At 37.6% G+C, this 23,462-nt stretch overlaps 1 protein-coding gene across 50 annotated transcripts in view; it reads right to left on the minus strand.

The window, feature by feature from the left end:
* CLIP-190 (Cytoplasmic linker protein 190) overlaps positions 1–23,462 on the minus strand; it is a 181,236-nt gene that overhangs the window by 65,903 nt on the left and 91,871 nt on the right. For 14 of the 50 annotated variants that reach the window (XM_073968949.1, XM_073968946.1, XM_073968958.1 and 11 more), the window contains 2 exons: positions 748–849; positions 599–640 (listed from right to left, as the gene is read on the minus strand). The exons of 24 other annotated variants lie outside the window; for them this stretch is intronic. In XM_073968949.1, coding sequence (XP_073825050.1) covers positions 599–640; positions 748–849 — 144 coding nt within the window. The remainder of the gene's footprint in view (positions 1–598; positions 641–747; positions 850–23,462) is intronic. 12 more of the 50 variants (XM_073968947.1, XM_073968948.1, XM_073968965.1 and 9 more) reach the window with 1 other exon arrangement.

Consider the following 23,462-nt stretch of genomic DNA (forward strand, 5'->3'; position numbering starts at 1 on the left):
CTTTGTTGTTGTTTCTATTCACATCTCTAGCCACACAAATGTGCCATAAATATCGCTTCGTTGTCAGTTTTAGCTCCAGCATCGCCATGCCGATGTGCCACCATTTAAGGCTATATCAAGTGGCACAGATTTTATGGCAAATGCAACAGATAAATGGTTGTTTGTTGTCAATTCGAATCGATCGTTCGGTCTGCCGGCCTTCTTGTTTTATGAATTGCAATGCAGAATGAGTAGGAAATCAGCCACCTGCGCATGTGCCGCCTCGGCTAGAGCTAACAATTGTGCTGCTTTTTACCAACGAATGCACTATGCTAGTTGGATAAGCACATACATATAAGTAAAATGGCATATGGTGCAAAATAAATCATGATTTTCGTTAACAAAAAAGAAAATAAACAAATTCTACATTGACAGATGTTAGACGTTGTTGTTGTTGCTTTTGGATTATTCTACAGAAAAATTATTAGTCGGCAAACAGTTAGGAGAGCTTAGTATTGTTGCAACTATTTTTATTGATATTTTTTAAGATCTTGTAAGTAAGAGTTATTTTTGTTTTGTTTAATTTGGTTGGTTTGTTGAAGTCGTTCACTCTTCTTACCTGAACTGCGTCGTCGGCCTGTGGCCTCTACGTATAAATCGTCTTAATTTTTTGGGGAAAACAAAACAAACAATTATTTCCAATTGACAAATTTTAATTTGTAAATTCATTTGATTGATTTTAGTAGCTTTATTAAAATTTAAACTTACATGGAGAGTTTGATTTGAATGAGTAGCGCGATGGCGAGAAACGATCCATTTCGGGTGACAATGACGAACGTGTAAAACGTTTAACCGTTTCCTGATAGAGGTCTGCGTTTGAATTGAAGGTGTAAATGCATACATACACATATTTTTGTCATTTGTCAAATTTGGCGAAGCATGGATGGGAATGCGTTTGGGAAATATTTATTAAAAAATAAAAAAATGTAATTAACAAAAAATAGTCACATTTTATTTATCAGAACAAGTTTGTTAATCGTTCACATTATTTTTAACGGAGTTTATTTGTTAAACACATTTAACGAAGAATAACTGTTAGATACAAATACTGCAGAATTTGGAATTTGAGAATTTTAGTGAAATATATTTTGTGCATTATTGACTTTAATATTAAGTTATAATATACATATATTGTTAGAACATAGTGTATTAAACCTAAATCTTGTTTAAATTAATTGATTAGAAACAAATTTTAAGTGACACAGCTACAATTTTTCTTTTCTTCTTAAATCCCAGCCTATTTGACGAAAAAAATGTTTAGCAGGCCAAAAACTTAGTGCACCTTTATAATGAATATTCTAGGCCACTGATGGTGTGATTTGCAAAGGCCCCAGCAAAATTTGAAGGAAGGGGTTTCATGCGATGACGTGATTTCATGACATCTTTTGCGTTGGTTCAAACGAAGTCGTGAAAGATCGGATCTTTTCATTAGCATTTGAACCAATGCAAAGGAAGTCGTGAAAGATCCGATCTTTTCATCAGCATTTGAACCCATGCAAAGGAAGTCGTGAAAGATCCGATCTTTTCATCAGCATTTGAACCCATTCCATCGATCCAATAGAGATGAATTTTGTGTTTTTATTCATAAGATTAATTATTTACAATAGGCTTGCTGTTGTCGGAGTCTCGAAATCACAACCAACGTTGTTAAAACTCTCGTCGTAATGATAATGTCATTGCAAAGGGTTAGTGAAAATGATATGCCAAAGTATTGGTGGAAATTACATGCCAAAGCATTGGTAAAAATAATACAATCAATACATTTTTCATACACATACATATGTACATATGTATATTTGAAATATGGATGTACCCATTTATTACATTATATAATCATTTGATTCCAGATGCCGATTTCCCGCTGATGATTTCAACTTTGAGGAAAATGTGTTTTATTTCACAACTAAGGAGAAGCCTTCAACGATGTTTCTATATAATTGTTTCTTTTGAAAAGTGGGACTTTTTATAAATTATTTCATTCAGTTTTTCTTTTATTAAAGTCTGTTATGTATTTCTTTGGAATTTTTTATGTATCAATGTCTCTCTATGCCTTTCAATAAACAACCACCATTTATAAATGAGTGTATATGTTAGAGATAGTCAGTGAGCGCTTACAGAGAACATGTGAGCATACATTGAAATTTACGCTCCCTTGCTCTCAGTAAGCGCCCACTGGTTCATGTGTTTTTTTTTTGTGGCTTTTGGGTTTGTATTTGTTTGCACCCAAACATATAATATGTTTGCTCCCAAACATATATTATCTTTTTGGACTGCTTGCAAACAAATATATGTTTGCTGCAAAATTGGTTTGGGACATATGTCAGAGAGGCCTTATTTCTGTGTAAGTCCTCCACGCATGCCACAGTTTTCTGCAATAAGATGAGAAGCAGGAATAAGGTGCACTTAGGGAGAATAATCCTTGTTAACCACATACAATGTGATGGGTCGGTCTGTGGTAAGCTATGTGGCACTAGTGTGGTTTGCCAACGTAAGTGATACGCAATGGAAAAACTTGCAAATTTGGTAGAATGTAACCCTAAGAACCGCAACAGGGAGTTTCCTCATGTATAAACAAGATCTAATATCTTAGCTGTGCGTCGGCACAACATGGCATAACCATCCAAATCGCCCAGGCTTGTCAGGAAAGATCTTTACGGTCTAGACAGGTATGTCCAAAGATACAAAATGTAACTTCTACTGATGCATTCGTCGAGGCTATAAGAGCCTATCGTATGAATACCGTCCTCGAAAATCGCCCATCACCGGTGTCAGCGGAAGAACAACAGCTGCCTAGACAAGCGATATATGTTTTGCCGCTACTGAGATCCAGCTACACACTGGGCCAGGATTGAAGGCACAACGTAGAGCATCACGCTGTACATCAACAAAATCATAATATTTCTTATTTTGCAAGAATACTACCTGGGCGGGGTTTTTGATACATTCGGGCTACGATGGAGAGACTATTTTAAATTTAGTGCAAGATGTGTATGAGAGAGCAACTGTAAATAATGGGACATTCCGCGGCTCATATCACTGTAGCAAGTTACGAATGTAATTGATAGATGTAACTTAATTTCGATGAATTCCCATTAATTTAAGAATATGAATTGTAACGTAATTTTTTTATTAAATATTTACTTTATTTGTACAATTTTTCAACAACTAACTATTTTCTATATTTATTTTTCTATTGATTTTATTGTACTCTCTATCTCATATTTGTTTTGATCATTGAGTTTTAGTCAAATAATAATTCTACATTGTGACGTTATTCTTCGTCACCCTTTCTACTTTCTTTTATTAATTACCTATGCCCAATTTGTTGTTTACATTCAACCGTCTGTTTGTATGTGTCATTGCAAATCGGTTAACATTTCGCCTAAACATTGGAGAACATCCTAGATTGAGGAGGCTAGAATAGTCTATGCATTAGCGAGCGAGCATAAATACTGGAAAGTTGCAGGTGAGTGAGTTAAGTTGAAATTCAGACTGCCAATTAAAACTGTCAGTGAAGGAAAGAGTAACCTAAAAAGAGTAAAGCTGTTTGCTAAGTAACGAAGCATAGTCTTCTGTATTGAAGCGCAAAAGGTATTGTGGAGGAGATATCTAAATGTATGAACCGACATAGTCTATCTTCGAGCTGGGGCTGGATTCTTTTTGTATGAATATACATATAAAATTAAAAATAGTTTCTTCATAACTTTTTTCATTTCATTTTACAAAAGTGTTAATTTGAAAATTTTATAGAACAAGAATTGGTCTGATTTTGAGTCTGTCCTTTCAATAGTTATCGAGCCAACCGGCCATTTTAGGATTTTTAGAGCTCTTTGGTCATTGCGTCAGGAAGGACTTGCCCAAATTGGACGAAATCGGATACTACCTGCGGGAGTGACGAAAATTGTTGAACTTTTTGCGGGGGGTAGCAAAAGATTTTTAATTTGTTTGTGAGATTTACAGGTAAATTCTATCCGACAATTTGGAATCATTTGGAAAACATTCATTTCCGAGAATAGTAGTTTCGAGATTTTAAATCTCTATTAAATTTGAAATCCGCATTTGACGACAAAAATATTTCTTAAGTGGAATTACAAAGGGAAAAAACAATAAGTGAAAATACATTAAAAGTGATTATTTTCATCATCATTGCAAGCTGTAAATACTATTTATTCTATTGAAAACGTTTAACAAACGTTTGCACTTTGTTTTGATTGTTGACGTTGTTGCTGTTGTTATTCCTCCTTGAACCCCACCGGTAATGCTAGCGTTGTAATGATATTTGAAAAAGTTTCTCAATTAGTTGTCGCTATCTTTCAAAAGAAAGCGACAACGACAACAACAGCAACAACTGTTGATAGCGAACAGCAAATCACGACGTTTGTATGTCTATTTTTAGTCGATTGCTTAGTAATCGCCGCGGCAATGAAAAAATACTTAGGCAAGATTTTTTCCACACCGCAGATGAAAAAGCCAAATGCACTAACAGTTCGTGAATGGATGGCTAGTTGTAGTATTGTTTTAGCCAGACTGCAGCCAGTTAGTTAAATTGTATGAATCATCAAATCTACGTCTAAGATGATTTGCTCTCAGTTTGAAATTTGGCGCCAGTTTTGCGAGAACAACGACATTGCCCCCGTCATATCCTTAAATGCAACGTGAGTTGACCCCATTTCGGGTTTTGTTTTTGGTTTTGTCTGAAAATCTGCTAAAAAAAATGATATCTATTTTTGTGTTTTAATGACATTTTGTAAAAAGCAGTTCATTTTATTTGACACAAAGCAAAAGCTCGTCTTGAGGATAAAAATCATGTACGTATTGCATGCGTCACTCTACAGCTTAGTTGTAGTAAAAAATTAAGCATAAACAAATTTAAGAATTTTGATATTAATTTCAAAAAAATGCATTATTACGCTTTAAAATGTTTTATTTTCATAATTTAAAATGGATTCAACGGACTATATTCATTATAAATGTTTTGCTATTCATGACCAAAAGCCTAACCAAAAAAGAGCAGAAAAAACATTTAGAAAATTACTTCGCCGTATAACCGTACATTTCATGGAAGGAAGTGATAAATTAAGCACACTAACATATTATTATTTTTTAAGTGTTTTCTATGATGTTTTCTGTTTTTTTCAGCCATTTACCTGTCCGGCCAGGTAATGCTAATAATGACATTCTTCTTTATGTTTGTCTTCGTTTGTTCTTTAGTATAAATTTAGGCCATAGTTTCCGTATTGTCTTTTTTCTTTCTATATATGACTGACGAGATGGCTAAGAATTGGCGAAAGTTTCAAACAAAAGTAAAAAGGGAAGCATATTAAAAAGAAGTTCAAAGTTATTAGATTTTACTTCTAAATTGATCTACAAAAGATAAAGCAATATTTATTTAAGGGGACAATAAGGTGTGGTTATAATGCTTCATTGCAAAACTTACTATCATTATCTTTTTATTTATATTTTTTTGAGGGGATTTGCCCTTTCTTTTTTTTTTTGCGATGGGATCTTTGAAATGAATGCAAGACATGCTTAGTATAATGAAAAAAAAACCGAAGAAAACATAAAACTTGTAATTGTTGCTTAATAAGTTGGTATTTCTGGCGAATGAACGAAAATGACCAGCTCGAATCGCTTGAATGGCTGGCAATAGTAGCTTCTGTGGTACTTTACTCTTTGTCTGCTGGCATTTCAAGTGGATTTTATTACCAATTCCAAATGAACTCAATTTTTATTTTGTAAAAATTTTGCAACAATGCAAAAATAAATATATTATTGAACATTCGCTTGTGCTAGTCATGCAAAAAGAAGGAGAAAAAACGAAACAAAATAAAGCCAAAAAAATTACAGCAGCAGTAGCATGGGTAGGTACTTTGGTGGAAAATGCTTATGAGTGGACAATAAAGTGGGTTTACTAACATCTAGGTTCATGGAAAACATATTCACCAGTAATTTTGAAATTGAAAAATAATTCTATATTATTGAAACAATACACGTTGGACCTGAACCAACTTTAAATGAGAGGTGTTTACACCTGGAAAGTTTTTGCGGATTCTGAAACTACAATGTTCATAGATGAGAAAATGAAAAAACAACAAAAAAAAACAAAAGAAAAATCCAATAACAAGAAAAAATTGCTGGAGCGATTTTTAAATAAATCATGATCAAAGTTCACATTTTTAAGGTTTTGTTAGGTTTTCACGATTTTCCTTGGAAACCGCAAGTCGTATCGAACGTATGGAACTAAAGAAAATGTTGTAGCAGATTATATACAAGATTTACCTTTATGATATTTTCGTAGGTTTTACCATTTTTGAGATATAGAGGTTTCGGCAAATTTTTTAGGTTTTTTATGTCTTCCCGATTTAGCTTGAAAACGGCAAGTCTTATCCAAATGGAACTAGAAAAAATCTTAAAGCTTTGAAAATTCTCTACAAGATTGTCTTTTGTAATTTTTCCTAGGTTGTATCGTTTTGAGATATATAAGTTTAAATTGGGACATTACAGTCATGACAATGTTTTATAAGCAGGCGATGGAGTTAGTGCAATGTCCCAATTTGAACTTCTATATCTCAAAAATGGTAAAACCTACGAAAATATCATGAGGATCAGTTTTGTGGAGAATTTTCACAGCTACAGCATCTTTTCTAATCCCATTTCGATAGGACTTGCAATTTCCAAGCAGCCTTTTTTTAATTTTTCTCTTCTATGAACATTGCGGTTTCAGAATCCGCAAAAACTTTCCAGGTATTCAGGGAAGTTGGTTTAGGCGCACCGTGAATATTCTGTTATAGTTTCCGGAGTTTTTCAAGGTTTACAGTAGATTACCAACTGTATTTAAACGGATCCTCATTGATACCTGGGTGCCTCAAGCCTATTACACGGCTTAGTTGTCAAGTCCTTGCTATTGTAAGGAGGCTATGCCACACTCAACCTCAATCCCTCTACAAATAAATATCTCATTGCTACGAACTTTTACTAAAAAAAAAACTCCATAGAAATCTTCGACTGATGTAAGTGTGGTTACCTTTGCACCCTCAGTCTTCATCTTCACAAGTGCATCAACCTCACTCTCCCCGACTATTACAAATATGGACATTGACTGCAAATCCATTACTAATGTCGCCAGCAGCTCAATTTCTTTTGTGGCATAGAAACGGGCTGTAGTTATGGGTGGGGATGACATCTCGGAACTTGACGACATTATTCGCAGTACTCTTCAATCTCAGTGAAGAAAAGTTCCACCAAAATTTCGGGGAAAATAGCACCCCGGACTACATTTCTGACAATTTATCATTGACAGAGGATAGGACTATGGAGACAAGAGAGATCAAGTCTCGACCTACAGGCAAGAAACTGCATCCCAATCCGTTGTTCCATTAGGCAGGACGCATTGGAGGAGGAAACTGGTAAGGGAAAATCGTCCATCAATAAGACGGGAGATTTTCGCTGATACCTTTGACTTTCAAAAGTGTCACAACCATGTCATTCGGTACGCAAATAAAGATCCGACTACAATCAGAGAAAGGGAATTTCAACTGAAAAGATCGAATCAGAAGTTTGTGAGTGAGGTCGAGAGGAACTATTCTCACATAGCAGAGAGTGAACTTCTAACCAGCGAAATTTCCACTTCAAGAACAGAAAGAATCTCTGTCGAGGACCCTATGGAGGTGACGTCCGATGGAACCTCTTGTTCAGGTAAGGGTACATCCTTGACCAACGTGTCTAAGTCACAGCCTTCTAAGTAGACTGAGAAGAAGCAAAAAAAAAAACGAAGACTGTAGCCAAATTTTCTCAGACGGTTTCGGCATCAACACTAAAACCCTTCATAAGGGCGATGGACGTGAGATGGATAAAGGGAAAACTATCCGAATTAGGAGCAAAAGTGAGGAGACTGAAAGTCCTCAGCCGGCCAATCCGACATCACAATCAGTAGTTGTGAAGAGTACGAAGTCGTCTGAGGAACAGCAATCCGCCGCAAAGAAATTGACTCTGTCACAGCAGGTCCATCCACCCGCGTCGTATGCTCGGTGATGAAAGGCATCTTCGCATAAAGCTTGTACATCTGTGTGTTCTTCGCAGAAACCATGGTCGTATAATTCACAACGTATTGGAAATGCTGTGAGAAGGATTTTCCCGACTGATCTCAGGTAGGCAATCATTCACAAGGCTGATCCCAATGGGGGTAACGGTGATAGTCATTGGTTGTTTCCTTAGTGCAGTCAGCCCTATACAAAGGAATCAATGTCATTAGCTCCGAGAATGAGGAATCGATAGATTTTCTTGTTCAGGCAGTTAACCCAGATAAAGCCACTGGTCGTTTAAACGCCACAAAAAATGGTTGCAAAAATTGACGTAAAACTCTGTTTTTTCAAATATTTTTGTGGGGTTTTTTGCATTTTGTTATAGTATTGTCTGTTATCTGTAATTTCACGCTGTTAACGCTTCATTTGACCTACGCATTTCCACGCAATTGGCCAAAAACCCAAGCTATTCAAAAAATCGACTTTTTTAATTTTCGACTTTTGATGAAAAATTTAAATATGCGATAAAAATTTAATCAAAAATGTTAGAATCCTATAGTCAGGGATTTGTTAGGAATATAGTAAGAGTATTTTCTCAATCAAAAACCAAGGGATTGGCATGTAAGGATACACCTATATTACCCTCCAAAGTTTTTGGAACTTTTAAAAGAAGGCCCGATTGCAGGAAAACTAAGCGTTTTAGAGAAAAAAGTTATTTTTTAAGAAATGCTTAAAAAATATAATTTTCATAAAAAATTTTAAGTTTTCTCGCAAAAAAAAATTCTCGGCGCTAAGTGGGTTAATGGCATTCACTCACTTTGGGAAGTCAGTAACCTGGCGGCTGAGATTCAGTGCAGCTGAACAGATGTGTTGGTCACCGTAGGACTTTTTAAAGCTTTGTATCATTATGTCAGAGCCGCGTTAACCTAAGTTGTGTCCTTAACTCATAAGTGCCACTTACATTAAACCCCGGTGACCATAGGATCGCCGTTGTGACCGTAACTCTTAGGTCTCACTTACATAACCCTACGATGACCGCAGGACCGCCTTGACGAGCCTTAGTTGTGTCCGTAACTCGTAGGTCTCCCTTGTGACAAGCCTAAATTGTATCGGTACCTCTTTGGTCTTCCTTATCTAACCCTCCGGTGACCACGAGACCGCCGTTACTAGCCTATGTTGTGTCCGCAACCCTTAGGTTTCCCTTCGCCAACCCTCGATTGACCGTAGGATCGCTCGTTGATCTTCAGTGAATCCCAACCCAACATTTACCGCCGAAAACAGGGAAGTACTTGACCAGGTCTCCGACAAGCCATGTCCACGGGATAGAAGTGATTACTTATCCAGGTCTCCATCAGAGCCAGCAAAGGAAACGTCTTAACAAGGAGTACATATCCAGGTCGATCCTACGACGACCGAGACCGACGAGGGGTCAATCCGCTGGGTGTACTTATCAAAGTCGCCTCGATAGCGCGGACTTGGAAGACTAGCTGACAGAGATTTATTTAATAACATATACTCGGTCACTTTTCTGCGACTGACTCTGGCCCCGAGAGCTATCCCAGCAATCAGAGGGAACTTATGTCTTTACAAAGGGATGTACCCAATGTTGTTGTCCAATATATACCTACTTGGAACTTGCTGTACGTTTGGAAAAAACTGGTTACTTATTTTGGTCCCAGCAGGGTTTTTAGAGCATTTAGGTCATTTTCTCAGAAAGTATGGACTTGCCCGCAAAAAATATCGCCGTAATAGGGGAGCGAGGACAACCCGCTGAAAAAATTCAAAACGATTCGAGAAATTTCTTTAAACTGCACTCTTGCAAACCAATTTTGAAATCTTCTGTGGAAGGTATCTGAAGGAGTGGTCTGTTATAGTCCGTCCGTCCATATTGGAACCTGATCTTTATCTGAATATTGCCCAACTTCGAACTTGACCTAAGTTTGGGCTAAATCGGTTGGTGTGCACAGTAGCCATGGACGGACTGGGCTAAATTCACTCCAGATTGCCTGATTCGAACTCAATCATTAAGTGTGCTAGGTGGGCATGCTAACAATTTCACTCAGGATGGTATTCCAAGGAGCCAAAATCCCATTCCATCTAAAATATATAATAACTCTACCCACCTGTCGTCACATGTTATGTTCTGAATACCTACACCAATATAATATTTTGCCAAGTCATTGTGCCGATAAATATTTTCCGTTACCATCAAGTACGTATACGTTTATTCCTTGACCTGGCTGTGAACTGTTGGGTAGTTTTTTATATTGTTCTGTTAAACAAAGATACGAATTTATTGTTGGCAATTGTTTACATTTCCAAACATGTATGAAATATGCATTTAGACCATGGTGAAATGTTAAAACATTTATACTGTGTGTTTGTAAATTGAAGAACATCAGTTCGGACTTTTTAACTCTGAAGTAAGATACGGACATAAGGGTGCATTCGATTTTAATTCTAAACACTGGCTCGTGTTTCATTTACATAACTTTCTTTCAAAATATTTTTTCATTCGTCTCCGATTTCTGTAAATTTACCCGACTCCATCCAACTCGACTAGTTTTTTTTATCCCTGAACTAAATATCAAATGCAATAAATACGAAATCTGAGATCAAAACACATGGTATGCAATTATTTTAGTCTTCTTTATCTACTTGAACGTAATTCGTATGTGAATTCGATTATATTCCATTTACATAACATAACACAGTCGGACGTTTGAAACTGCAACCAAAAAAAGGAAACCTATTGTAAACTGAAAACAAGCAGACCAGCCAGCCATCAGCTCAAGTTATGTATGGCTCCTCATACTGCCGCCTTCTTATCTTCATTGGGCTTTCATTCAAACGTTACGAAGCTCCAAAACACAATGAGTTGTTGGCTTTTTTCGCATATGATTTGGAACAAACAGTAGCCCGCCAGACAATCATTATTCATAATTTTTATTGTGCGTGTCAAACAATAATATATTGTTGTTGTTGCCGCTGTTGGCGTTAGATTTTATACAAAGTATTTAGCAACGCGCAACCAACCGCAAGTCATTCCATAATAAAAGTGAAAGAAGTGAATGTTATTTTGTTCGTTGCTGTTGTTGGTTAGTTGTTGCTTTTTAAAAATCAATTTATTTCAACTCTAAATTTGTTAATATGTCGGTTAGAGAGCTCTAGGGGAGATCGATCAAGTCACGTTTATAAACCTGTGTGTATTTTCTACAAATGTCATAGGGCTAATTGATTTATGATAGCCAATTTTAAAATCGTTTATTATGTGGTTTTAGTTGTTTTGCATAAATTTATGTGTGCATTTACGTATTTTCGGGTGTTGTTGCAAATAGTATTTCGAAAATGTAGGCGTATAAACAACATTTTTCTTTGATCATTAGGGCAAGTGCACTCAAATATTGGGGTGTAGAGGGTCAATGTACAGTTGATTTAATTAAAATGAGCTATAGATGAAAATACTTGCGATAAGCGGGAGTGCAAAATGAAATGGGGCATAAAGTATACAGAAGATTCCTCACATTCCAATAGGAGGTTATATTCATGTTATTTGGAAAATGTATATGAGAATTATACACAAGCAATATCAAACATGTCAGGTATTAGTTTCCTGCTATGACAAAACTTTCTTGAAAAAATGTATTCTATAATGGAAGTGCGACCGCTAATGGTCAGAGGGAAATCATCCGACTTCGGAACAAATGCAAGCAGACGTAGCACTGATTGGTCGGTGATAGCATCAACCACTTCCTAGGTCGCTAGTCGTCAGCCGGCAAATCCGAAATCACAGCCTGTTGTTGTGAAGAGGATAAATTCGTGAGAGAAAAAACAACAACACACCGAAAAAAAATTGATGCTGTCACAGACGGCACTTCGTTTATATCGTATGTCTCGGTAACGAAGAAGCTCCAACCTTTATACACTGACCACTGCTGGAGGAACAAAAAACCTTTAAGGCAGTGCATCATAACAGAAACCTTGTACGTCTGCGTATTCTTCGCAAAAACCATGTTCGTATAACGCAAAATATCTTAGTAATGTTTTGCCAAAGATTGTCCCGACTGATCTCAGGTTTGCACAAGATTTATAAAAGTGATAGTCATTCGTTGCTTGGATGTTGTTGTAACAATGTTTATTATTGTATGTTTGTGCGTTGATTCTTCTGATCAAAATGGCTCTGTGTCTACCTCCAGCTCCAGTTATCTTTCGATGGGATGGATGTAACCACAGATCCACTAGAGTTAGAGATGAGCAGGTTTGTCAGGACAGTTGGAAAGGTGCAGTGTGCTGTGCGTCCATGTCTCAGATGTTTTGCACGGTGCGATCGATTTTTGTCTTATAAGTATTTAGGTGACTGCAATATCCCTAGCGTAGTTGAACCAAAACTACTCTGGTTTGTCGTGGCAGCTGATTCTCCTCAGCACTACACACTATAGTTGCATATGGTCTTAGCAACTGCGACCGCGCGAATGCTGTTCAAACCTGCTTGATATGATTGTTGATCTAGGGGTTCTCTCCTGTATCGCTGGACCTCGCTCTCTAGAACGTGAAAATCTTTCTTGATGTTCCTGGGTGTGTCGGGCCTACCCACAAGATGATGATTGGGATGGCTGGCACGGTAATACCCAAGCAAGCATCTTATTGTGTTGCTGTACTGGAAGAATCTTTGCCTCCTCATATAGATGGCCCACTGAAGACATAATGAGGCACCCTGCTGCTGTTCTCAGGGTGGAATTCTGGCAAGTTTGAATATTTTCCATTGCGTACCATTTAAACTCGCGGATCAAACTGGCGCAGCATAGCTCACCACAGACCTATCGCGTTATATGTGGTAAACAAGATCTGCACCCCAAGTACTGCCGGCTGGGGACTTGAGAACCTTGTATCTATTTTTCAGTATTGCGTACCATTTAAACTCGCGGATCAAACTGGCGCAGCATAGCTCACCACAGACCTATCGCGTTATATGTGGTAAACAAGATCTGCACCCCAAGTACTGCCGGCTGGGGACTTGAGAACCTTGTATCTATTTTTCAGTTTGTCGCAGATAGCTGTGGCATGCGAGGACGACTTGAATGTGCTGTCGAATGGGACCCCTAGAATTTTGGAGCAGTCTGTGGTCGGAATTCTGCTACCATCGACCGCGACATTCAACTCTCTTCCCATCTCTCGTCCATGTGGTGAACAGAGGGGCCGTAGATTTAGTGGCGGATATCCGCATATTCCTCGAGTGGAAAATGGTGGTAAGATCGATTAAATAGGAGTTCAGTATTGCACAGATGTCATCAGGGAAGGTCAGGAACCTTCCCAGGATTGTGCAATCATTCGCATACGTTACAACCTCGATGCAGTCTGGAGGTGGCGGAATACAGGATAGGTAGATGTTAAAGTGTTCCGGAGATATCACCCCACCTTGGGGAACTCCCTGTGTCACTCTACGCGGTTTGAACTTCTTGTTCGTGAATTCCACGTACGACAGGCGTCCACACATATAATTGATTATCCAGCGTTTCAGACTTGGCCGAAGGGTTGTCTGCTCAATGTCATCAAACAACGTGGAGTGCCTGACAGTATCCAAGGCACGGCTTATCCAGGTTGAATACTCGCTGTTGTCGTGCTCTGCTGCTTATGGAATCCATGCTGATGATCAGCAACTGGATAGCTATTTCTAACGCTGGGGCGGACTAAAGCCTCAAGGTCCTTTGCTACGGGCGACATAAGCGAAATCGGCCTGTAAGATTCACTTTTGCTGGCATCCTTGCCTGGCTTTAGTAGCAGGACCACCCTGCCCATTTTCGAGACTTCGGGAATTATGAGGGTGGCTAGCCACAGTTTGAGAACTTTATAGAGATACGCTACTCCCGGCTCATTCAGCTGTTTCAGCACTACCATGGAAATTCCATCAGGAATCAACGCTTTGGGTGATTTAGCGTTTCTGCTGGCATTCGCAATATCATCCATTGTAAACTGCGGTGGTTCATCTTCGACAGGAAGAGATCTTATGCGACGTAGTACTCTTCTCTTCGCCCTGCTTGGTTGTGGAGCAAGGTACGACTCGACTATACAGAGAAGTCAAAGTCATTAGCTCCAAGAATAAGGAATCAGTAGATTTGCATACGCAGACAGCTAGTGACATTGGCTCACTTTGAGAAAGCAGTATCCCGGAGGCTGAGATTCTGTGTGGAATGATAACTTCAGTATGGGTACATCCTCCTTCAATGGAGCTGGATAGTATGCTGATGTTAATCGAGAAGCATAACGTCAGTCTTCGAATGGGAAGTTGGAAGATTCTAAAGATGTCCATATTTATATTAGACAATTTTCCTTGTGGCAAATTTCAGACTGAAGGAGAGAGAGGTGAGGCATATGGTAAATCTTTGCCTCTCAACACCCTCCCTCACCGATAAATTAGCAATTGCCTTAAGGAAAATTGCCTAATGTAAATATGGCCTAATATTGTTGTAATCAATCCTCGAATAACCATTAAACAAAAATTTTTGTGAGGGAGTTATGATGAGTAGTTGCCCGATATATTCCATCTTCGAACTTAATTTACGTTTGAGAGAAGTATTGCGATGTTCAAAGGTTAAACCAAAGCTCTCTCACTCCTTTCAATAGTTAATTTACCACCAGTCATTTTAGTTGGTCACCGTAGGACTTTTGGACCATTATATCAAGAAGCTTGCACACGTTCACGAAAAATATTGCTTGAAACTATCCTAACTGCACCTAAGCGAAAATTTTGAACTTCTTGAAACATGATGGACGTTTCCCTTCCCTTGTTTATTTAGAGATGTTCATGGGAGACTGCACTGCTTGCTGCGCCAGAATATCTCGCGGCGTGTCATCAAGTTCGTCGTTGGGATACGAGTAGAATTGTGCCAAAGGAACTATGTATATGGAACTATCTCGTTCCCTTCGCAGTTCCAATGGCCCACATTTTTTCTTTGAACAAACTGCGTATACTGAACAGCACACGTTACATCTTATGATGTTACTCATACGTTTTGGAACTAGTACAAGGAACTATGAACTAGATTACCCAACTCTAGATACGAGACACTTCCGCAGTCTTCCTTACAACAATAGATGTACATGTACACCCCATGTCATAGTTCTGCGTCCCGGAAATGCATTATTCTTCCAATTCATTTTGTATGTATTTGCGTTGCTACAACAACAATTGACATGAAAATGCATCACCACCTTCCTCTTATTACACGAAAATAATTTTTATTTAAAACTATAATTATATTTAAAATATCTACACCGCAATAATAATGACTTTTTAATTATATAAAATCAATCATTTTCTATTTGTAATATGAAACCTGGAATCGCCCACAGTTGATAGACTTTTCCAATTTCCAATAGAAATGCTCATCGAAAGTGTTGCAATCTATAAAAGTTCAATGAGATTTGTGTTGTGGTTGCCTCCACAGTTTTCTTTCTACTCTGCTCATCAGATGTCACACTGTCGAACTGTGGTGTGTGTGTGTGGTTGGGATAACATCACTCAAAGCTATTACATGTTTGTCCGACGTTTGTGAAACGACAGTTTATCTTGTTGTTGGGATCAATGACCAACCTGAGCAGCAGGAATACTGCTGACTACCCACTGTAATCTCGCTATTGTTGTTTACTGTCACAAGAAATTACACTGTAACATATCTTCCCCCCATCCCATCCATTTGAATGAAAGAATGTTACAGCAATGGGCGATTGATTTGCTGATTATATTTTATTCCCTTTCCCGCGCCTGGTTGTTTTCTGAGTGCCGTCGCTATTTAAACCTTCTATACTTGTTTTGAAACTAATTTATCGGGGAATTCAATTAAACACCATTTAATTATAACAGGCATGCTTCGATTCTCAATTGATTTTACAACGGCAAATGTCGTCGTCAACAGCAATACCCACGGCTAAAGTTTTATTTATTTATTATTATTTTTTTTTCTTTAGGTACGTCATTGTGGGCGAGAGCAAAGCAGCGAGCGAGTGTTTGATGCAAAGTTTATGTAAAACTGCAACAAACATCGAATAATTTCCATTGCAATCAACAGGTTTTGAATCACCGGTGTTGATGACTTTGATATGACTGACTTAAAGGAAACCCACATTCAAACGAGTAACGAGTTTTTTTTTGTAGTTTATTCCACATTTTATGCAAATGTTTCGGAGGGTGTGTGAGCACTGCACACCGATGCACCGCCAATCAATATATGGCAAATTGGCGGAAATTAAGGCAGTTATACACTGCAGCTTGAAATGTTTTTACCCTCTGGGAATGATTGCATTAAATAAATTAAGATTAATATCTTATTGTCGTAGTATGTGGGATGATTATAGAAAGCCGCCTAGAAATGTTACACATGCGTGTTGAATCAGTGTCGCATAGCCATTATTGTTCATCTCATCAATGCTTACAACGAAGCATAATTATTATCAGACATGTTTGAGTTTAATTTTAACGATTATTAGAGCGATAAGTTTATGTTGTTTCCGTTGGTCTCTATGATATAAAATAACTGAAAAACTTAATTAATAGAAGGAATCAACACAGGCGATAAGAAATGTCTAAGTAAGGAGGATATAGACAGAAAGTTGTTCCCTTCGAGAAAGAAAGTCTGTCTACGAAAAACCCAGGACGACAGGGGAAGACTATTCAATAGAGTAAAACGTTAAAAAGCAACTGTATTCTGTTACAAATACCAAACAGAATTATAGGACTACAACCAACGGTGCTCTTGAATCAACTATAAATGGAAGGTGCTTACACCTGGGAAGTTTTTGCGGATTCTGAAACTACAATGTTCATAGATGAGAAAAAGCGCTTTTTAAATAAATCGCGATTCAAGCTGAAATTTTTGGGGGTTTTTAGGTTTTTCCGATTTTGCTTGGAAATCGCAAGTCCTATCGAAATGGGACTAAAGAAAATGTTTTAGCTATGAAAATTCTCTACAAGATTGACCTTTATGATAATTTCGTAGGTTTTGCCGTTATTGAGATATAGAAGTTCAAATTGGGGCAATACATTGAATGCATCGCTACCTTATAAACAATGTCATAAATTTTTTCCCTTTATTATTCCACTTTGGAACATAGGGCTTCTACAAGATTGTTCCAACTTATTCTATCGTTACATAATATTTTGATATCATCTAAAGTTGTGTAATTTTTGGGCGGCCAGGGCGTCTGCTTCCTTGTGGGTTCCATTCCAAAGCCATCCTGGAAATGCTATTGTGTGGTTTTCGCAACGTATGCCCTATCCATTTCCATTTTCTCCTTGCAATCTGCCGGGCGATTGGTTCTTCATTTGCCATCTGGTATAGTGCAGGGTTTGAGATTTTGTTGGGCCAAAATATTTTGCTTATTATCCGGAGGCATTTGTTGACGAATACCTGGAGTTTTTGTGTTATGGCGTTTGTTACGGGCTAAATTTCGCTTCCGTAAAGCAATGTGGATTTCACACATGCATTAAACAAACGCAGTTTTGTTTTATACGTTATTTGGTTTGATCGCCAAGTTTTGCTGAGTCTTCCGAATGCGGATCTAGCTTTCTTAAGTCTATTGTCAACATCCTCTTCTACACCATTTTCTGATGACATAGTAACCCCGAGGTAGCAAAAATTGTCTACATATTTTAAGGTTTTGTTTTTGATATTAAATGCGTTGTCGCTGGTGGTGTTTATTCGCATTGCCTCTGTTTTATCAATGTTTATTTCCAGTCCAGCTTTGTTTGCAAGCACAGTCAGGTCGTCCAGTTTACTTTGCATATCGCTGAATTTATGGGACAAGAGACGTATATCATCCGCGAAGTCCAGGTCTTCAAGGCGATTGTTGAAACCCCATACAATGCCACGTTTCTTTTCGCATATTTTAATCATAATTTCATCGAGAACTACTGCAAATAAGAGAGGTGAGAGAGGGCATCCTTGATTAACCCCTGTATTGGTATAAAAGCATTCGTTTTTTCTGCCGCTGTGTAGAACGCAGATTTTTTTCTCAGGGTTCCAGGATTTTGCTTGAAAACCACAAGTCCTATCGGAATGGGACTAAAAAAATTTTATAGCTATGAAAATTCTCTACAAGATTGGCTTTCATACATTTTTCCTAGGTTGTACATTTGTGAGATATATAAGTTTAAGTTGAGAAATTGCAGTGATGACACTATTTTACAAGGAGACGATACAGTCAGTGCATTGTCTCAATTTGAACTTCTATATCTCAAAAACGGTATAACCTACGAAAGTACCATAAAAGTCAGTTTTGTAGAAAATGTTCATAGCTACAACATGTTCTTTTGTTCCATTTCGATAGGACTTGCGGTTTCTAAGCAGGAACATGAAAACCTAAAAACCCTTAAAAATCTTGATTTATTTTAAAGGCGATCCGGCGATTTGTTTGTTTTTTGATTTTTCTCATCTATAAGCCTTGTAGTTTCAGGTGTAAGCACCTTCCATTTAAAGTTGCTTCAAGAGCACCGTGCCAAATAAAAAGAAACGCCAAACGAAACTCCTTGAAACTATTTTGTTAACAGGTGGATAGCATAAACGACGTCTCAAAAAGCAAAAAAGTCCACTAGACCATATGTCTACGGTGAAAATCGAGTTTCCCGATTTTGACTTGAACAACTGCATCTCTTTTCGTCGGCCAAAATACAATATTACTATATTCGGATTAGATACATATGTCCTTTATAGGGGTTTCAAATTGCAAAGTCAGGATTACAATGGTCTTTGGATGAATGAAATCAATAAAAAACAAGTAAAAAAGTATCAGTCGGCTTTGCCGACAGAGATATACCCTCAGCCTGTGTATATTAAAACAATTATTTCCCAAAAAAATTATGTATGGTTTTAAAAATTTTGGGCGTTTGAACCGACAAAAATGTTGATAGGATTAAAGAGCAAAAGTTTTTCGGAGGAGATACTAAAAGGAATTGCTCGACATTGACCATTATGGAAGTGGATCTCCAGCCACCACATATGGTGCCTATGGGGTTTTTACACCCTTCAGGCAGTTTGCTCAAGAAGTATGGACTTGCCCATTAAAAAAACGTTTACCATCTTAATTGAGGCAGCGAATGCAAGTTGTTTCAACAAAAATCAAAGTGATATCAGGTCTTAAAGTGAACTTATCCGAAATTTTCTGTGGGAGGTACCGGATGGAGTGGACAAATATAGTCCATATTTCAACCTGATCTATATCTGGTAGATATATTAGGATGTGTTAAGTATGGACCAATTCGGCCACTCCCATCAAGACTTACGTTACGAACAATTTTTCCGAACATTTTTGAACTTTTGTGGGGGAGGTACCTGAAGGAGTGGACCGATATGGCTTATCTTCGAACTTAAACTATGTTTGGACAAAATATTACTAAGGCCAAATGTTGGACCAAATCGGCAGATCCGTTATAGAGTTATCTTGCGATCCAACCACCTCACACGGTGTCATAGCGGTTCTTTGCAACTTTCATGCTATTTTCTCAGGAAGTATGGACTTGCCCCTAATAAAACTTGTACCGTCGTATGGGGGGCAGTGAATACAAGTTGATAAAACAAAAATTAAAGCGATTCGAGAGATGGCCCTAAACTGAACTTTTCCGAAATTTTGTGTGGGAGGTACCCGAAGGAGTGGACCGATTGAGTCCATATTGAAACATTATCTAAGTCTGGTACACATTTCAGGATGTGCAAAGTATGGACAAAATCGGTTACTAACTTCAAGAGTTATCGTGCGCACAAATTTTCCGAACATTTTCGAACTTTTGTGGGGGAGGTACCGGAAGGAGTGGACCGATAACCCCATAACCAAAATTTGAACCGAATCGATTGATCCGTTCGAGAGTTATCGTGCGCACCAGCCAGACAGACAGACGGACAGACAGACGGACGGACATTGCTAGATCTACTCAAAATTGTCTGAAACGGATATCGTACAAACATACTTGGGGTCTAAAACCATTATTTCGATGAGGCACATTTTTGGTCGTATCAAAGTGTAAATACCCTCTTTAGCCTAAAGGCTGAGGGTATAATGATAAATTTTAGAAGCAGATCATTGAAAGTGCTTCTGAAACAAGGTGAATTAATTATAGTTTTACGCCCTAGCGTATAACTACCATAAATAAAATAATTTGTATAAATCATACGCCGGTGGGGATAAAATTCTAAAATTTAATAAAATTCTAAAATAATAAACAATAAAATAACAAATAAAGGATGAACACTGTTCAAAAATGCTTTTGCGATGTACTAGAGAGTTCTTAATTATTGTCATGTCTACAATTTTTGTCTTAGTATTTGGTCGAACACTCAACGGTTTGGCAGTTATATGCCAAAATATTAAAAAAACGTGACAAAAGCTGACTAAAAACTTTAAGTCAAAAGCGGGAGGCTCGATTTTCATGAAATTTGCGTATACCCCCATAGCCTAGCAAGAGGCAAGGGTTGTCTTTATTCCCAAACCCAGCAAGGCAAGTTAGGTAATAATAAAATCATATCGCCCGATATGTTTATCCTCATTCCTACTCCAAACAATGGAACGGACGGGCGACATCATGATAAAAAGTGGCATTCCCAACGATATGCTTAAATACAAATAACATGCATACGTTAAAGGCAGATCAGTGGAAACTACATGTCCCCACAGAAACGCTGATCCAATCCTTAGACGAGTTTCAGTTAGACCAGGCCCTGAGGAACTGGATAAACCATATTCTAAAGAATAGATGGATAAGCTGTGCGCTACATGACGAAACAAAAAGAGATATAGTTGGCCAGGGAACGCCACACTGAAGGATCTTATCACCACTACTGTGGGTTACTACCATAAACAGTCTTTTAAGGATATTAACCGACGAGGGATTTGAACCAGTATGATGTGCAGACGAATAATACTTCTAAGGCGAATGAATCCAAATCTGCTTTGTAGGAGGGCCGAAACGGCACTTAAAATAGCTTACAACTGGACCAGACCGAGAGGTCTAAATGTTAACCCGGAAAAACGGAATTAAGTCTATTCTATGTTTTCCTAAATAAAACAATAAACATTTCACGAACAGTTAAATGCTTGGCAGTAATTCTGGATAAGAAACTTAAATGGAAAGACCATATTGAGGAAAGGGCTAATAAAGCCCTCAGGGCTATAGTCTCAAAAATAGGGTTTTAATCCTGGAATGATATACTGCTTATACAGAAGCGTAATTAGACCGATTCTAACATACTCAGCTGTGTTATGGTTGGACAGCTATGGACAAAAAATACACTGTAAAAATATTGCAAAAAGTCCAATGGGATAGGGCTTTAGAGAAACCCCATAGCAATTCAGGTAAGACAGCTATACAACTTTGTCGATGAGCGAGTGCATCGAAATTCTACGGGTCATATCGGCTGGATCAATAGATCATACTATATATCTGAAACAAGTGAAGTCTTAATACCGAGCCGAGACAGGATCAATGAAAACCAAACACAGATGCCCATCAAAAGCAAGTTGTGCTAGGAGGGAAGGCGAACTGGGCCTCTATATCATAGAAGCGGAAACAAAAATCTCTCTTCGACTGCCACACCATAACACGACCCTTCAGGCGGAGGTCCGAGGAAAAGCCAACCACTGTAAACATGATAGCGGACAGTAACAGCGAAATCTAAAACTGTCTTGGATTGTAAAAAGTCAATTAACGACTATTTCCATCATGGTTCGGTAAACATGGATTAGTGGTAACGAGATAACTAACTCTTTGGCAAAACACGCTAGGGAACTGACTACGGTAACCCTAGATAATGCTAAGCATTTAAAAATGGCGCGTCTTGAGTGGAAGAAGACATGGGCAAAGAATGCTCATATATCTCCTTGGAAAATTGAAGAAAAGGGTAAAAGGACCTACTATAAATGAGTAAAATGGCATTAATAAACTGATAGGCATCCTTACAGAATGTACAGTGCTACAAGCGCATCTGCACAAAACAGGTTGTACAGAAAACAGTGAATGCAGAACATGCGGAGAGAACGACGAAACGTTGGAATACTATCTCTGTCATTGCCCTGCCTTCGCGACTTCAAGAACCCAATTCCTTAGAAACGACACAATAGAATAGAATCGGGCAAACAAAATCATTTTATTTTGTACAGATCGTATCAGGGAATGAAACAACGTCTACACGGGATTAAGTTAAACCTAATTCCGTAACAATATAATCTAAATATAATCTCCTCCAGACTCCAAACTATAGCGCCCAGAAGGCCTAATATGGCTTAAGTGTATGTCCCTACGGTCTTTTTCGATTTTTGTATCGCCCTCTAACCTAACCCAACAATTTTATCCTGATAATGGTGGACATAAACGATTTGAAAAGAATATTCGGATAAGGAACCTGGTGTATATTCAACGGATTATACAGAAAGAACTATTTTGGTAACATGTGAAACTTTAAATTTTTTCTGTCACTGGCAAAAATGCCAGAGCTTCGCCTAAATTGGTATTAAACTACAAACACATTGCTAATTACTGAGCTATGTAAATTATGTTTCGAAACTCAACATTTAAAAGATACCGAAATCGAAAAAAATTGCGTTTTCCAAAAGGCAATACAAAATTCAAATGTATGTATATTGAGTTGCCAAAAAATTGTTTCACTTTTATGCTTTTTCTTACGAAATCAATCAGTTCGTGGGAAAATATATATTTTTTAAAATAAAGGCAATCGCTTGTAGTTTTCTTAGAGAAATACTAAAGCACAAACACGTCCCAATTTGTTTTTTCTTTTGTTATTTTTTTATAATAATAAACAATTATTAAAATATATAAAACTTCCTAATACCACCAATGGACCTACATTTTAGCGTACGTGATTATAATTGAACTTGAAACATAGTTATTTTGGCATTTTAAATGTTAATAAACTCGTTGTTGGTTGTCAATGAAATTGAAAACATTTTTAACTAAGAAACAAACGTATGTACATGTATTTCTATGAATCTATTCCGAAGATAAAAATAATAGAAATAGGAAAAACTGTGACATTTTATATTTTGGAAATATTTCAATGGCTGATTGTTAAAGCCCTCGCCGCCTAGTTGTTGTGAATCAAATTGCAAAACCCAATTTAAAGATAATAAGGCCAGTGATAATCCGAAAGATCAATGTGTCTAGATTTTAAGTCCGCTATTTAATGAATGTCCATATGAACAAATATATTAACAAACAATGTAAGTGTTTATCTTGAATTTGTCTCTTCAAGTCAACGAAAAACTCCTGATCTGAATAACTAATGAATATCAATTACAGTTTCTATATTCGCTTTGCAAAGTATTTGCCATTTCCATACTTGGCTTGCTTCTGAAAGTCCAACGGTTTCCATTCGAGTTTTATTAATGAATGAAATAATCTAT

Source organism: Musca autumnalis, unplaced genomic scaffold (genome assembly GCF_047663935.1).
Source record: "Musca autumnalis isolate F117 unplaced genomic scaffold, ASM4766393v1 scaffold_2, whole genome shotgun sequence".
NCBI lineage: Eukaryota > Metazoa > Arthropoda > Insecta > Diptera > Muscidae > Musca > Musca autumnalis.